The sequence below is a fragment of the Urocitellus parryii genome, chromosome 7, assembly GCF_045843805.1.
Source record: "Urocitellus parryii isolate mUroPar1 chromosome 7, mUroPar1.hap1, whole genome shotgun sequence".
In the NCBI taxonomy this organism is placed as follows: Eukaryota; Metazoa; Chordata; class Mammalia; order Rodentia; family Sciuridae; genus Urocitellus; species Urocitellus parryii.
In genome coordinates, this window is record NC_135537.1 from 148,628,445 (window position 1) to 148,645,559 (window position 17,115).

The 17,115-nt window shown below is 48.5% G+C and overlaps 1 protein-coding gene across 8 annotated transcripts in view; it reads left to right on the forward strand.

Annotated features, from left to right (window-relative positions):
* Positions 1-17,112, forward strand: part of Myo19 (myosin XIX) — a 28,086-nt gene extending 10,974 nt beyond the window's left edge. Inside the window, exons 9-26 of one of the 8 annotated variants that reach the window (XM_026397994.2) lie at positions 13-115; positions 962-1,058; positions 1,177-1,253; positions 3,120-3,210; positions 3,613-3,784; positions 5,390-5,463; positions 6,247-6,368; positions 6,704-6,817; positions 7,073-7,249; positions 7,572-7,724; positions 9,011-9,118; positions 10,066-10,136; positions 10,625-10,728; positions 12,260-12,426; positions 12,557-12,686; positions 14,514-14,599; positions 15,269-15,571; positions 16,972-17,112. In XM_026397994.2, coding sequence (XP_026253779.1) covers positions 13-115; positions 962-1,058; positions 1,177-1,253; positions 3,120-3,210; positions 3,613-3,784; positions 5,390-5,463; positions 6,247-6,368; positions 6,704-6,817; positions 7,073-7,249; positions 7,572-7,724; positions 9,011-9,118; positions 10,066-10,136; positions 10,625-10,728; positions 12,260-12,426; positions 12,557-12,686; positions 14,514-14,599; positions 15,269-15,571; positions 16,972-17,100 — 2,278 coding nt within the window. In that variant the 3' untranslated portion in view covers positions 17,101-17,112. Of the gene's footprint in view, positions 1-12; positions 116-961; positions 1,059-1,176; positions 1,254-3,119; positions 3,211-3,612; positions 3,785-5,389; positions 5,464-6,246; positions 6,369-6,703; positions 6,818-7,072; positions 7,250-7,571; positions 7,725-9,010; positions 9,119-10,065; positions 10,137-10,624; positions 10,729-11,592; positions 11,730-12,259; positions 12,427-12,556; positions 12,687-14,513; positions 14,600-15,268; positions 15,572-16,971 lie in introns of those variants that run through there. The other 7 variants (XR_003301640.1, XM_026397988.2, XM_026397989.2 and 4 more) reach the window with 7 other exon arrangements.
* Positions 17,113-17,115: the final 3 nt, after the last annotated feature.

Sequence of the window (17,115 nt, forward strand, 5' to 3'; positions counted from 1 at the left end):
TTTTTGTGCCAGGGCCCAGCAGATGACAGGAGCTGCAGTCCAGACCTACCTCCTAGAGAAAACTCGTGTGGCCTGCCAGGCTTCCAGTGAGAGGAACTTCCACATTTTCTATCAGGTCTGTGCCAAGAGGGACCTACAGTGCCCACCTACAGGGCAGGGCTGGGTCTGTCTCCAGGTCTTCCATGCCTGGCTCCTTCATCTGATTTTAGTAGTGCTGCTTATTCCTCAACTTTTTCTTTTTCTTTCCTTTTTTTTTTTTTTTTTTTTTTTTTTAATGTACTAGGGATTAAACTCAGGGGTACCCTAATACTGAACTACATGCCCACCCCCTTTTTTTTTTTTTTTTGAGACAGTGTTGCTTAGTTGCTGAAGCTGGCCTCAAACTTACAATCCTCCTGAGTAGCTAAGATTATAAGCAAGTGCTACTGTGCCCAGCTTATTCCCATAAACTAATATGGAACACTTCTGCTTCATACGAGACCTGGGCTTCCAGCACAGTTTTGGCTGAAGAGTATGTTCTGCCTCTTTGCCAGACTAGAAGACTTCGAGGCTGGTATTCTGTTTTTAGGGAACTGTGTCCTTTACTAGAATGAGGCTTCCCTAGACTTGTGCCCCTTTACTAGACTGGGCATCCCCAAGGTATGGATTGGAAGTCTCTTTGTTTTAAGAAAGGGAGCATCCTTAGGTAGAGAAGTACCACTCCAATCAAGATAGGGGTTCACCAGACAGGAGCTGTAGTTCTTCACTGGACTAAAGACTTTCCCAGAGCAGGATTTTTTTTTGTGTGTGCATCAGATGGGAGATACCCAGGATGGCATTTGCTTCTTCTTTTGTTCCCATTCCTACCCTGGGCTCTCTCAGTTTTGTGACATTATATCCATTTCTCCTATCATCCCAACCCCAGGCCTGTGGAGCCTGGGCTACCCTTGCACTCCCAGTTCACCTACCCACCCTTCCACAGATATGCAAAGGAGCCAGTGAGGAGGAGAGGGTCCAGTGGCACCTCCCCAAGGGATCCACCTTCTCCTGGCTGCCCAACCCAGAGAGAACTTTGGAAGGTAAGTGGAGCTTCACTCCACATCCTGGATTAGCCCAACAGCACATGCCCACTCTGCACAGGGTCTGCTTCCCTTGCCCTCCTGCTGCTCCTGCTCACCACTGGGTTTTTTTTTTCAGAGGATTGTTTTGAGGTGACCAGAGAGGCCATGCTCCATTTGGGCATCGATACCCCCACCCAGAACAACATCTTTAAGGTCAGAAGAGAGCCATCCTGCTCATATTGGCAAAGGTGCCAGGCAGCCCCTTCTGTAACATCCTTCCCTGGACTTGAAACTCTTGCCTTTCCCTGAACATCTAGGGCCTTGGGCCCTACCACACAGTCTCCAAGGAGCCAGTTGGTCACCTCTCCGTGGAGATGAGTAGTGGGGCTAGATGGCCATAGAGGACAGGATATAGTACATAGTGCTAGAGTACAGAACATAGTACAGTGACCTATGTGACCTAAGATGGCTTGGGTCAGTTATTACTGCAGTTATGAGAATAGAGAAATAATCCTACCACATATTTGTCTTAACAATTTAAAACTTAAAAATCATAATCATACCTCTTAGCTCACTTGTTTTTTTTCAACAGTGCCTTGTGTGTGGAGATTATTTTCATTTTACTCTTAAGAAAACCAGAGAGGTAAAATGACGTACCTAAAGTTAATATCACTCTGTAATAGAGTAAATTTGTTTTTTTGTTGTTTTTTGTACTGGGGATTGAACTCGGGGGGCACTCGACCACTGAGCCACATCCCCAGTCCTATTTTGTATTTTATTTAGAGACAGGGTCTCACCTAGTTGCTTAGCACTGCGCTTTTGCTGAGGCTGGTTATGAACTTGCGATCTTCCTGCCTCAGCCTTCTGAGCTACTGGGATTATAGGCATGCCCTACCTGTCATAAATTTATCAGACATAGTAATTCCAAAGTCCAGCCTTTCTTTTCCTCTCCTCTCTCCACTCCCATCTGCTGCCCCTCCCTCTTGGTCATGTGTGTATCCCCACAGTGGCTTCCTCCTACCTTCACCTTTGCTGACAAGACTGACTGCCTCCTTCCCCCTCACATCCTCAGCCCCCAAAGCAAGAGGACAGGCTAAATAGGATAGGGGGACAGCAGGAACAGAAAAGATACTTCAGGGAGATGACAGTGCAATGGAAATTGACTACCTTCAGATGGGGGCTGCTCAGACAGGGAAGGTATTATACCCAGTATGGACACTGCCAGGTAAGAGGCTGGAGAGAAGGATATCATATGGGGACAAGACCAGGAGTGGACAACACTAGGAGTCCAGGCAGGAGTGCTGCTGGTTTGGGGGTGTATCATATCACCCTCTACCACAGCCATATTGCCCACTGGGCATAACAGTTCTCACCTGGGTAGTTGTGGCCAGAAGGCCAGTAGTGAAAGGAGGTAACTTGCCTGGGAACGGCAGAAAGGGCCCTTTTCTTCTAGTCCAAGGGTTTTAAAGTTGCTGGGCCTGGAGGGGTTTTTCCTTTCCATAGCTCCTGTGGGTTTGTCCATGCATTTGTGTTCAAAGGCAGAAGAGTGGCACACACTGTATGGAGACCGAGATCTCAGCTGCTTTCCTGGATGGGAATCCTAAACCCAACAGGGCTGAGAAAGGGCCCCAGGAAGCCAGAGCCAAGCCCCCAGCAGACACAGAAGTAACCCTGGCCTATAACTGACAAGATCAGTTTTCCCACACAGTGTGGTCTAGAGAGTGGAGGACAGAGGGACAGGTGGTTGGTACACATGGGGGCCCACTGGCTGCTCTGTGAGGCATCTGAAGACAGACCCCCCCCCCCCCCGGGGGTTCTAATCTTGCCTTTCTCCCTCAGAGAGTATCCCCGGGCTTAGGAGTCAGCCTCTCCCAGTCTACCTCTCCCATCTCCAGCACATGCATCATCATAGCATGTGCCTTCTAGGGGACTGGAAAAATGGAGGTGATGCATATACCTTGTACAGCTCATGGTTGGATGTAGTCGAGAACTATTCTTCAGTCTTGTCCTGATTATATTCAGAAGGAGGGCTCACTTCAGTCCTCTCCTGTTTCTGACCATACCTTTTTGCCCCCTCAGGTCCTAGCTGGACTGCTACACCTTGGCAATGTCCAATTTGCAGACTCAGAGGATGAAGCCCAGCCCTGCCAACTGACGGAAGAGGCCAAGTGTGAGGGGCGAGGGAACAGGAGAGTAGGGTGGGCCCTGGCTAGAAACTACAACATTGGGGGTTAGGAGGGAAACTAGAGGATGGAAACTGTCTGCTATAATCTACTCCTCACCCGATCTCTGGGGAGGTGGACATTATCATATCCATCTTACAGATGAGAAAATGAGAGTAAAAGGGTCTAATAAAGTCATTGTTCCACAGATGGCATTGTGGGTGGGGATATAGAAGTCCTGGGTTCATGTCCTGTCTCTGCCACTTATGGAGGCCTTTGGCAAGTCTCTTTGCCTGTCAAAGCCTAGGTCTCCTCTGTCCAGTTGGGTGAGTCATGGTTCCACTGTGAGGACTTCACAGTGCTTCGTAGTTTGAAGAGTGGTTTGCCTAAGGAGGATTTGCCTCTCCCAGGCTCTGTCAGGACATCAGCCTCGTTACTGCAGCTCCCAGAGAACATGCTGCTGGAGACATTGCGGATTAGAACCATCAGGGCGGGCAGGCAGCAGCAGGTGTTCCGGAAGGCCTGCTCCCGAGCTGAGTGTGACACCCGCAGAGACTGTCTGGCCAAACTGGTCTATGCACGGTGAGCAGTTACAAATGTTGGACCAGACACTGGTGATCAGGCAGTAGATGCAGGCACAGGGTTGGGGGTGTCAGATAAAGCAGACTGGTTTCTTAGCAGGGAATGCCTCCCATGTTTTTTCTTGAACTATGCCTTTGACTTCTGTTTCTGAGTGTGGAAGGAGAGTTTGCCATATTCCTGACCTCAATTCAGCTACAGGAGCCTGCTTTGTCATGGGCAACAGGCAAGGAAAGCCTGCTTAGCTGTCTGCTGGCAAAGCGGGCCCCAGAGGTGAACTGGCATCTTCACAGTTCTAGGTTTAGAATGTTGGGTTGATAGGTTCCACTCTCTTCTTGGACCCTGACACTTAAGACCTTGTGTTACTTATCTGGGGAGCTTGATAGATGGTGGTAGAGCCAGAGGCTCAGCCCACAGGTGTGGGCAGCACAGTGGGGAAGGTGGGCTCCTGGCCTTTCCCAGTGTGTTACATGAGCATCTCCAGTCTCTGGCCATGTGGTCAAGGATGGTCTCACCTTAGGCTCTGAGAAGCTTCAGGGTGCCTTATAAGTTCTTCCAGGGACCCAGAATCCTCCGAGATTATGGAATGAACATATATATTTATATGTGCACACATGCATTTGGGACCTCAGGCAGCCTTCTGGAGAGAGGGTCCCTGTGCTTTCCATGAACTTCTCAAAGAGTCAAGAGCCTGAGAAGCACTACTGAGGGAAAAGATCCTCTGAATTGAAAATGGTCCCCAGTAGCTGGGCCTAGACTAAAATCATTTCAACAAGAGACTCAGATACCACTGCCTCTAAGAGAATTTCAGGTCAGTGATTTTGAAAGCCTTTGCTTTACTGCAAAATGAGCAGTTAAAATGTGAAGGTCACAAAGTGAGCTCCTAACCATAGAACATTTTACACATAGAAACCATCAGTCATTGCAACACTAGGTCATTCATTTTTAGCAGCTCAAATGGGTGTTTAAAGCCCTGTTGTAAAAAGAGGAGCTGTTTACTGAATTGGGGAAAAAAGTTGCAGAGCAACTTTTAAGAAAAACTGTAAAGAAGAAACCCTGAACAGTGTTGTACATGCCACCACCTCCTACAGTAACCTCACCTTCTCTAGGTTGGTGATGGTTCCAGAAGGAGGATGCCATTGTTGGCCTTAAGTGGCTCAGGGTCTGCTTGTGCAGGACTGAGCTGAAGGATGTGGCAGGGTGTTGAGCTCTTAGCTCTGCAGGTAGACTTGGAATTCTATGAACTCAGTTCTTAAGGAAGCCCACCTTAGCCTGCCCAATGGCCCCTTCTAGTCATGACACCAACTGGTGTCAAGACATGTGACTGATGCAGACTTGTGCCCTATCTGTCCTGGAACCTAGCTTGTCCTGTGCTCTGTCTACTGGAAAGACAGGCCAGGTCTGTGTGCACCTGGGAACATGCATGTCCAGAGTCTCTATAGTAGGTCAAGACAGGATATGCAGGAAGATGATTTTTAGCCTTTGGTCTACTGGGCTCAGAATACAAGGCCCTTCCCTGAGGGTTGCCTCCCTGGCTGGAAGAGCAATTTTGTCATCCCCAGGCTCAGCCTCAGCCCCTCATCACAGTCCAACTCTTCTCCCCTACAGGCTGTTTGACTGGCTGGTGTTGGTGATCAACAGTAGCATCTATGCAGACCCCGACTCATGGACCACTTTCATAGGTAGCAGCAGCTTACCCTGTCAGGAACCCTCCAGAAAAAAGCAGTAGAGCCGTGAACAGAGAGGCTTGGGTCCCCTGTGAGGCTCTGAGCAGCCCATCCCTTCTCCGTACCCCCATCTCTTCTTCCATTCATCCAGCGTTTGGGTGAGATCTGTACTTACTGATGCTCACATCTAACCATTTGTGTCTTTCCAGACAGACTTGGTTGGTGTCTTGGCTGTACAGGCCCCTTTTCTTCCAGACACCCAGCTCTAATCCCAGAAGAGAAGTGGGGGATGGATGAAAGCTAGACCAGGGGACCTGACAGGTCAACATCATTCTAACACTGGATGGATAGTCAGGGAATGGAGGAAGTAATGCCTAGAGGTGCCAGTGCAGTTTGCTCGTGGAATAGTGGTGTTCTAGGCACCAACTAGGTTGGTGAGACTGAGGCCTTCTGAATTAGATTCGACACTGAAAATGTTCCCTGGTACCTGGTTTCCTCACAGAAGGTGCCTTTCAGAACCAGAGGATTCAGACTCAAAAATGGGCCTGATGCCCTCTACTGCCCCTCATATTTCACTTGGCTCTTCTGCCTGCTCTGAGAGCACATGGAGTAGAGCTGGGACCACCCTGGGAGGGGTGCAGAGAATAAAAGTGGTGTTCTCAACTCACCAAGAAGGTGTCAGGCTCACTTACCTCATCCCCAGGCTACCAAGTATGAGACCTTATCAAGGACCCAATCACCTTGGGGTCTTGGAATCCCACTACTCCTGCAGTGACCGCATGAGTTCCCTCCTCCCAGGTCTGCTGGATGTGTATGGATTTGAGTCATTTCCTGACAACAGTCTGGAACAGTTGTGCATCAACTATGCCAATGAGAAGCTACAGCAACACTTTGTGGCTCACTACCTCAGGGCTCAGCAGGTGCGGCAGGGCAGGGTGGGCGGTACTTCTTCTGGGTCCTTCACTTCACCTGGTCCTTCAACCCAGCCCAGCTCTGACTGGGAGCCTTTTATTCCTCATTTTGTTTTTGACAAGTAATAGTTATATATATGATGTACGATGTGGTGGGTTTTGTTTTTGGAACCCAGGAGCTTATGCGTGTTAGGCAAGTGCTATAGCACTGAACTACACTCCCAGACCAATGTAATGTTTTGATAGACTCATGTTCCTTCTTTGGTGCTATTTTGAAACATGCTGAGGTACCAAGGCCAGCTGTGGGAGGCCTTCTTCTATCCTACTCCCCGTCTGTCCCCTAGGAGGAATACGCAGTGGAAGGCCTGGAGTGGTCATTTGTCAATTACCAGGACAACCAGACCTGCTTGGATCTCATCGAGGGAAGCCCTATCAGCATCTGCTCCCTCATAAACGAGGTGGAGAGGGTCCACTAGAACTGAGCACCAGAATTGGTCTTTGGGCTTTTCTGTGGTTTTAACTGTTCTGCGCTCTCTTTCTGCCTCTCTCTCTCCATCTGCCAAATGGGTTTGCTGATTCCTCTATTCTCCCTCTTGGGGTCACTATAATTCCTGTGTGACGACCCTGCTGCCATGGAAGCCGGACAGTGGGGACTATGAGGGTTATGAAACCCTCTTGTTTTTGTGACTGACTGCCCACTCCCAACCCCACAGGAGTGCCGCCTAAATCGGCCAAGCAGTGCAGCCCAGCTCCAGACACGCATTGAGAGTGCCTTGGCAGGTAGCCCCTGCTTAGGCCACAATAAGCTCAGCCGGGAGCCCAGTTTTGTGGTGGTGCATTTTGCAGGGCCTGTGCGGTACCACACAGCAGGCCTGGTGGAGAAGAACAAGGTGAGCTCAGCCTGGACCAGAGTCTGGAAGAGATGGTGCATGAAGCAGGACACTGTGCTTCATGCATGTGGTTTCCCATTAGGCATCCTTTTTCTCTCAAATGTCCACCCAGAATCCAGGATCACTATCTGGGTCTCTGCAAATCCAGCCTGACCTGCCTGGAAATGACCTGTTGGCCTGGGTCTGGGTCTTTGGTTGGCCTGGACTCAGGCCCTGCCCTCCCGGAAGCCCTGCCTTGGCTTGGGCATCCAGGGGGGCATATGGACAGCTCTAGGAAGCAGTCCACCTGTTCTCACCTGCAACCCTTGCCCTTTTTCTATAGGACCCCGTCCCTCCTGAACTGACTGGGCTCTTGCAGCAATCCCAGCACTCCTTACTCACTGTGCTGTTTCCTACTGACCCCAAAGAGAAGACCCAGGAAAAACCCTCTGGCCAGAACAGGACCCCTGCATTGACTGTGGTGTCCAAGTTCAAGGTGGGTCTGGTGGTTCTGACATGACAATCTCAAATGTTTATTGAGCCCGTCCCAAGACTGGAGCTATCTGCTTGGAGCAGTGGTGCAGTGATTTGTTATATGTCAAGCAGATGTGGTCTCTGTTCCCATGGGCTTTAACTTCAGGGTAGAAACAAAGACGGGACACACAGGCCATCAGATGTAATGATGTGACATCTTGGGGGAGTGGAAGGACTCTTGCTCACTGATGATAGGATGCTCACAGGAGAACAGTAATGGACCTCTCTGAGTGGGTCCTGCTCAAACCTGTCCTCAGCAGGCACAGGCTTGTCATTTTTCTCAGTATTGTCAGTTTTCTACTATTGCCCTTGCATGTACCTTCCTGGGATTTTTTTTTTTTTTTTTTTTTTTTTTTTTGTATCGGGGATTGAACCCAAAGGTGCTGACCCACATCCCAGCCTTTTTACTTTCTATTTTGAGATGGGATCTTGCTAAGTTGTTTAGGGCCTCATTAAATTGCTGAGACTGGCTTTGAGCTTACAATCCGCCTGCCTCAACTTCCCAAGTTGCTGGGATTATAGGCATACGCCACCACACCTGACACCTGGGATCTCTTGACCACTGCCCTTCAGCTCCCACACAAATTTTCTTAGTTTCTTTCTACTCATCCATCAAACCTCTGCTCTGTCATTGAGGAGAGAGCTCCTCCTTGAGGAGGCACCCTGTAGTACCCAGTTAGATTAGCATTTTTCTACCCCAGCTTCAGACACCACAGAGGGTGTCCTATATGTGTGTGGCCCCTGAGACTAAGCTCTGAGACAGCAGCAGACTGCCTAGGTCCTGGTCCCTGCAAGCCTCCATCACACAGGGCAAGCTTAATAATGGCAACTGTTGCCTGAAAGAATGGCAGTGGAGGGGGTGGGGGTGGGGGAGGGGTTGAAACTGTTCTCTTCCAGATGATTGCTCTGGGGAGATGGGGCAAGAGAGGAAGCTGAGATCAGATGCAGGCAAACTGATCAGATGAAGGTCATAGTTCCAAAAGTTACTTAGAGACAAGGGTGAGGAGCAATAGTAGGTACGAAGGGGGTGTGCTTTGGGAATGGCCTTGTAGAGACCATTCATATCAGTGCTGCTGTCTTCCCCCTTCGGTAAAATCCTCCGGTAGTTGTCACCAGGGCACATGAGGATCTTGGTCTCAAGGCTGAGAAGGCTGCTGGAGCCATTGGCTACAGTTACTAACCAGGGCTTGGCTTATGGCCCTGAGCAGCCCCAGTCCCTGTTTAACCCATGTACTCTCCCATCTTCAGGCTTCCCTGGAGCAGCTCCTGCGGATCCTGCAGAACACCACACCCCACTACATTCGCTGTATTAAGCCCAACAGCCAGGGCCAGCCACAGAGCTTCCTCCAAGAGGAGGTAAAAACACTGGACCAAAGCTGCTTTGCACTGATCCCCATCTGGCAAGCCCTGGGAGGATGCAGGGCAAGACGTCTCCAAACAGAGTCTCTGGGAGTCTCAGACTGGTCCTGACATTAGGGAGGGCTGCTCTTCTCTGCTGGGGCAGGGCAGTCATGTGCAATTGTGGCTGTGTGGCATGTACTGTGCAGTAGCTTAGGCGAGGAGGCAAGTAGGGACTCCAGTGTCTCTTGCTCTCTGCTCATCAAGTTAGGTGCCTTGAGGAGGGATTGAAGGACTGATAGGTGTCTTTTGTGACTAGTTGAAACTCTGTGTCATTTTAGTCCATGTACAATGTAGCCATTTCTGACTGGAGTGTCACTTTTTTTTATCTAATCTACGCAAAATACTTTGGCCAGCAGCTACCCTTTTTGTTCAGGGTACCAGGCTCTGAGGGCTATGGATGAGGTGTGAGTGCTGGACAGTGTTAAAAAGGAGCACAGGGTCATCTGGTAGATGTGGCCTTGGAGTTGGTAGCCAGGACTACTTGGCTGTGTGGTAAAGACTGGAATTCAGACTGTGGGAGAATCTTTACAGTATGACCTCCCAGCCCCTCAGCTGTGAACCACTCTGCTACCTGCAAAAACAATCAGAACTAGAAATCTGATTGGGCTGCATTCTAAGATAGTGAGTCTTCCCCAAAAGAAGGGATGAGATACAGCCAGGACCATCAAAGCCCTCAACTGTATCAAAACTCGGGCATCTGGGGAGACTTGGAACTACCAGGGCCCTCTTTCTACAGAGGAAATTTTTTCAGGGTTCCTTGATTTGCCACCCCAAGGAGATACCCCTCGTCAGCCAAGGCTCAGGAGAGCCTCCAGCACCACACAGGCTAGGGCCCAAGAAAAAGCCAGAAGGAATGGCATTTCGGGTCCCACAAGTGCCTACCCTATCTTCCCACCCTATAGGTCCTGAGCCAACTGGAGGCCTGTGGCCTTGTAGAGACCATTCATATCAGTGCTGCTGGCTTCCCCATTCGGTGAGTGAGTCATACCACCACAGGGAACAGGGCATTGCTGGGGTGAATTACAGGACTTGGCCCAGACAGGAGCCTGCCCAAGACAGAGCTGGAGGTAGAGATGAAGAAAAAGAGGCAGGTCTATAGAAGTCCACCTGGAACTCAAGGGGCAGCACTTGTTAATTTATCCATTCATTTACTGTACACAGTTTTGAACAATAAAAATTACCAGCATTGTTTTTGGTAATGTATCAGTGAATAAGGAAGGTGAGTCTCTCCCTCTTGGGGTATACATTTCTATAGAGTCAGGAAAAATAAGTGCAACTGGTGCTAGGAAAGAAACAGAAAAATGCTAATTAGATAACCCAATGGGAAAGGGCCCTTCTATGCAGCTCAGGCCTATGAGAAGTGAAGGGTCAGGAATTGAGAGATGCTGAAGGAACTGAGCCCTGAGTGATGTTCCTGGCTCACGGATGAACTCATTCTCTTTCACCTGCTCTGGCTTGCAGGGTCTCTCACCAGAACTTTATGGAACGATATGAGTTACTGAGAAGGCTCTGTCCTCAAGCATCCTCAAGTTTCCATAACCCATATTCTGCCAAAGAGCACTCTGGTGAGTGGGGGCCCTTTGTTCAAACACAGGTCACTGAATACAACATAGCCCTGCCCTTATGGCTCCTCATTCAATACAGGGAACAAACTCAAAGACAGCTATGGAATGCTGGAAGGCAGAGCTGTGAGCAGGATGCTGGGGGAAGTGCTGGGCAGGTGTGGACTGGGGAAAGCTTCCTAAAGCAGGTGGTAGGTGAGGGTAAGTTGGGTAGCCAGGTGAATCGGCTAATCTGAACAGAGGCGTGAGACAGCAGTGTGGTTGTGAGGAACTCCAGGCCATTGCAGTTTTGCTGGCTCATCAGGACAGTGGTGACAGGTGATCTACTCAGGGAACCTAGACTTTATTCTCTGGACAGAAGAGGTGGCACTGCAGGGAAGAAAGCCAGCAGCTCCATCAGCCGGGGGGCCTTGTGGAGGTTTCGGGAGTGAGGCTGCAAAGCTGCCAAGGGGAGAGAAGCCAGAGAGGTGAGAGATGTGTGGAAGAAACTGGTCAGCCTTGGTAGGGGTTGACCAGTACACAGACAGGAAAAGCCAGAGAGGTCTGGGGAAGCTCAAAAGCCCTCCAAGACTGACGAGCTCCAGGTCCCAGGAGTTGTCAGAAGGCACTTGGGCAAGCTTTAACCTCAGGGGAAGTCTGGCCCATGGCTGATTGTAGGTAGCTGGCATGTAGACAGAACCAAGGCTGCAGGAATAAGGAGGCCAGGAATGGGACACAAGATCCCCAGCCACGGCTACTCCCCCACCCACCCAAGCACTACCCTAGTGCCCATGGGACTTCATAAGACATTTCTGCTTTGTTTTTCTCCCCTCTTGGGCAGTTTCATCACTTTCTTTTCACTCATTTCTTACTCCTCTGTCTGGTTAGCTTTCCTGTTTCATGTTTCTTGCCCAAGCCCCTGTGGGCCGTTTGATTTTGCGGCTGTCTCTGATCGCTGGCATCTGCTTTGGTAGCCTGTGTCTCCAGGGAGGCCCTGAGCAGCTAAAGGTGTTCAGAGCCCTCAGGTAAATCCTCCTGCACAGGAGTTAGCCCCATAAGACATGGGAGGGCAACAGTGGGACCTGTTGGGCCTTCGTGGAACTGGAATTTGTTCTTTTTCCATAAATGGCAAGCAGTAAGGGGTCAGGAGCTGCAGTAGTGGCCCAGCTGCCCTTTCTGCCTCTCAGGATGTTGGGACCATGTAAATAAATGCAGGCTGAGTGGCCTGGGGTGCCAGGTTGGAAGGAGTTGCTCTAGTGGCATCACCCCCTTTGCTAGCCTGTCCAAAGAGACCTGAGGCCATGGAGGCTGCAGGATACTCTAGGGCATAGCCACAGTGGGGACTCCAAGACTCCTCAGAATAGCAGGTCCCTGAGACAACAGAGCCACTGCTTCTGGTCTCCCCCAAAAAATGGGAGGAGGGAGGAAAGGCTGGAGGTAAGAAGAGCAGGAAAGAGGCTTGGAAGATGCTGAAGAGACCAAAGCCAGTTTTTTAGGACTACCAAAGCATGCGGAGAGGACCATGCACTGATGGAGTCTCTATTCCATCCCCCAGAACAGCCACCACAGGGTGAGGCGGCCACACTGCAGACTCTCCTCCAGGACATTCTCCACATTCTGCCAGCACTAACTGGGACAGCAGCCACACCTGTTGATTCAGCTGAGTGCACACCAGCTCCACTGCAGTGTGGCAGGACCAAGGTGTTCATGACTGACTTCATGGTAAGCTGGCTGAGGGATGAGATTATGCCTGCCAGCTTCGCTTCGGGCTGTCCACAGCAGGACAGTCTGGGCCCTCCTGGGGACAGTGGGAGGAGAGGCTGAGGACCTCAGTGGACGTAACTCCTTCCAGCTAGAGCTTCTGGAAAACAGACGTACGCAGGTGCTGGAGCAGTGTGCCCGCTGCATCCAGTGTGGCTGGAGACAACACCAGCGTAGAAAGCAGAAGAGGCAGAGGCGAGCTGCCACCCTCATTCAGGCAGGTAGGTGGATGGCAAACCCTGGGTGCCCTAGGATTTGAACCCCCTGTGCACCTCGCCCAGAGTCCGCAGGTTAATGGAAACCAAATCGTTCCTACCTAGGCTAAATGTTTGCCTTCAGTTCCCTTTTCTCAGACCAACATAGCTGTTTATGCCACTGTCTTTTTCATTCCTTTTTCATAAATCAATACCTGCTAGGCTGCAGGGCTTGGAAGAAGGTAAAAGTGACAGCATTTGATTCATCAAAGGAAAAGATTCATACCAGTCTTATTTTGAAAAAATGGTAGAAATAGCCCAAATGGCTAACAGGGGTGTAATCATGGCTAAATTATGGATCATCCCTATGACACAGTTAAATATTTTTGAGGACTATTATACACTTACTGGAACACCACTTCCTGGATATTAAACTATAGATTAAGGATGATCCCACCCTTGTAAGGTGTGTTTATGTGTAGAGGCATAAAAAGAACTGTAAAGGTAAATAAATACTGTACAACTCTCTGGATTGGGGAGATAACAGGTGGTTTTTGTATTTGTCTTTAAAGTTTTTTAATGCTATTTAATTGAGTATCCTTTGTTCTCTATATAATCATACCAAAAGAAATTAGAATATGCTGAAACCTTAAGAGGAGGAAATAGAAATTCCCACCAGCCAGTAATTAATTTTATCAGCATTTGGGCATATGATGATGTTGTATCATACACTCAAAGCAAGCAAGAAAATTTGAGGACTTTATTTTATTTATCCATTTATTTAGTATAAATAAGTAAATATTGATTGAACCTGGGGCAGTTTATTACTGAGCTACATCCCCATCCATTTTTATTTTTTTGTTTTGAGACAGTCTAAATTGCCAAGGCTGGCCTCACACATTTCTGCCTCAACCTCCCAAATCACTGGGATTACAGGCATGTAGTACCATTCTTTTTTTTTTTTTTTTGAGACTTTTTTTTCCTGTTTGCAGCACCAGGGATGGAACCCAGGGAAGTACAAATGATCCAAAACCCTCTCATTCCTGACATTGCCAGGGATTGAGTATGAGATGGAGGTGATCCTTCTGGGCCTGGCCAGTCAAAGCCTCCCAGGTATCACTCAGTGTGTAGGCTCTGAGTGTAAAGTGTTTTTTTTTTTTTTAATTCAAATTAATTTATTTTAATTAGGTATATATGACAGCAGAATGTATTTTGATTCATTGTACACGACTGCAGCACAGCTTTTCATTTCACTGGTTGTACATGATGTAGTATCACACCATATGTGCAGTCTAAGTAATGATATTTGTCCATCTCATTCCACCATTGTGTGAAATGTTTTTAAAAACCCATCCTGAGCCAGGTGCAATGGCATGTGCCTATAATCCTAGCCACACATGAGGATTGAAACTCTAAACCAGCTGGGCAATTTAGCAAGATCATGTCTCAACATTTAAAATTGGGCTGGGAGCTGAGGGCTGAGGGCTGGGGCTATAGCTCAGTGGCAGAGCACTTGCCTAGCAAATGTGAGGCACTGGGTTTGATCCTCACCACCGCATAAAAGTAAAAAAGGCATTCTGTCCATCAACAACTACAAAAAAATTTTTTTAATAAAAATAAAATGGGGCTGGGGATACAGCTCAGTAGTAAAGTACCCCTGAGTTTAATTCCCAGTACTAGCAGGGAAAAACAAGCCCCATTTTGCTTCATGTGTTGACTTTAGAACTTTATATAATAGTACATGGTAACCAATACTTTAGATAAAACACATTTCTGATGTTTTGGCACAGCCAGGTTGCCAAGTGCTCTAATGACCATTGTTATCTCTTTGCTCTTTCTGGGCAAACCTCTTAGCCGTTCGTTCCTGGTTAACTCGGAAACACATCCAGAGGCTGCACATAGCAGCCACAGTCATCAAGCACGCATGGCAGAAGTGGAGAGTGAGTACGACTTGAGAAGTCAGGGTGGGCAGCTCACAGAGATTCTGGCACCAGACAGACCCAAGTGGGTGGGAATGGGGGTGGGGGGCAGTGTCAGGCAGGATGTTCAGCTTCTCAGCCTTGTGTTCCTCCTGTGCAAGACAGGCAGAGGCAGCTCCTCCCATGGTGGTAGTGAGTGATAATAAACAGTGGCATGAGTTTAACTCCTGGAACATACTAAACCATGGATTTGTATACTTTAAATGCATAACTTCTATGGCCTATCAGAAAGGCTGTTGCTTATGCAACTGCCTTATTTTCTGCCACATGGACTCTTCTATTTCTTGGCATCCAGCTGTTCACATCAGGTACCTTCAATTCATCTTGTTAAACTGATTTATTAAAAATAGTTTGGTTTGTATTTTCCATTAAAAGAACTAGAAAGCCAGCCATAGTGGTGCACGCCTATAATCCCGGTGGCTCAGTAGGCTGAGGCAGGAGGATCCCAAGTTCAAAGCCAGCCTCAGCAACTTAGCAAGACCCTGTCTCAAAATAAAGTATAAAGAGGGCTAGGGTCAGTGGTTAAGCACCCCTGGGTTTAATCCTTGGAACCCCCCCCCCTCCAAAAAAAAAAAAAAAAAAGGACTAGAGAAATCTAAAGTTTAAAAAATTTTTTTTTTTCTTTTTAAGATCAGAATGGCCTTCCTTGCTTCTAAAGAACTGGATGGTTTGGAAGAAAAACACTTTTCCCAAGCTCATGGTTCCCCGAACTCTCCACTGCCCCCAATGCAGACCAGGCTCCTAGGGGCAATAATCCGGCTTTGGCCTCTAGGACTAGTCCTGGCCAATGCAGCTGTGGGTATACGCGGCTTTCAGAGAAAACTGGTAGTCCATGCCTGCCTCCAGCTTCCCTCAAGCAGCTCCAGGAGCTCCAGTGTCCAGACAGCACAACAAGACCAGGCTGGTGTCAGGTCCATCCGAGCACTACCTCAGGTAAGATGTGTGATGGGATAGCAGTCCTAACCTACCACAGGTCCAGCTCCTCACACCTGTCTAGGGAATGCAGGGAGACTAAGGCTGGGAGGAGACCCTTCCCTAACCCTACTGGGTAAACCCGAAGCCTGAGCTTCCCAACCAGCTGCAAGTTCTGATTATTTCCATTATTGAAACTGGGACTCTATCTTCCAGAATCTTCTAGTCCCCACCCCTTATGGTACTAGAAATTGAATTCAGGACCTTGCTACTGCTAGGCCAAGTCCTCTACCACTAAGCTACATACCCCCAGCCTTTTTTAGTTTTTGAGACAGGGTCTTACTAAGTTGCCCAGGTTAGCCTTGAAATTTTGATTCTCCTGCCTCAACTTCCCAAGTCATTGGGACTATAGGCATGTGCCACCATACAGAGCTTGAATGTCCTTTTACTTAATCCCAAGTGGGACTGACTTGTCACTTCACAAAACACTGGATTTGGCAGCATGTTTTCCTCATTACTTGGTTCATCTCTCCTTTTCCAGCTGAGGACAAACATGAGAAACAGGTATCAATGGTCCAAGTCCTCTGCTTTTATAATATGAGCAGCTAGAGAAGAGAGTGAGCCAGCATTCAGGAAGCCCATGTCACACACAGCTTTTTAGTTCACCCTAGAAAGCCTATCCTCATAAATCAGCTGAGGAAAGTTGATAGGTGTGTTAGCGCTCAGAAGCAGAACCTCAGGATCTGGGTCTTGGCTGTGTCCCTTTCACTAGATGACCTGGGTGAAGCTGAGAGCCTCCATTTCTTCATCTATAAATGGCTAACACTCGGTGTGTTGCATGGACCACAACAAGGAGCAAACAAAATTGTTTCCTTCCTTCTGCTTTGTCAATTTCCAAACCAGAGGAATTACTATAGGCCATAATCTGAATAAAATCTCCCTTCAAGTTGGGCATAGTGGCACATGCCTATAATCCCAGTGGCTCGGGAGGCCAGCCTCAGCAAGAGAGGCACTAAATAAATCAGTGAGACTCCATCTCTAAATAAAATACAACAAAGGGCTGGCTCACTGGTTGAGTGCCTGAGTCTCACTCCCATGAAAACTCACAGGCAAGCATAAATGTAAACAGAAGTGTAAATGTTTTGATCTTCCAGCTGGAAGCAGTCATAGGAATGTGACAAGTGGTAACTTCTACCCCTTCCTAGGGTTTCCTCATCTGTCTCATACTGAATGGATGTGAAATATGATATTGGATTCTATTTCAGAATTCTAAAAAAATACATTAACAAAGTCCTGCCACTGGTATGGCCCTCAGACCAGTAATTGTCCACACCTCACATTTCTAACATTGGCTCTGTGAGGTACCTTTAAGACCTGGCACTCCTGGGAGCTGGGGCTAAGCTAAATCTCTTTCTCCCCAGGGCTCGATAAGGTTTCACTGCAGAAAGTCTCCACTGCGCTACGCCGACACCTGCCCTGAACCTTCACCCTCTAGTGTTACTGGCTTTAATCAGATTCTGCTAGAAAAACACAGGCCAATCCATGTGTGACCTCTTCTTACCCTC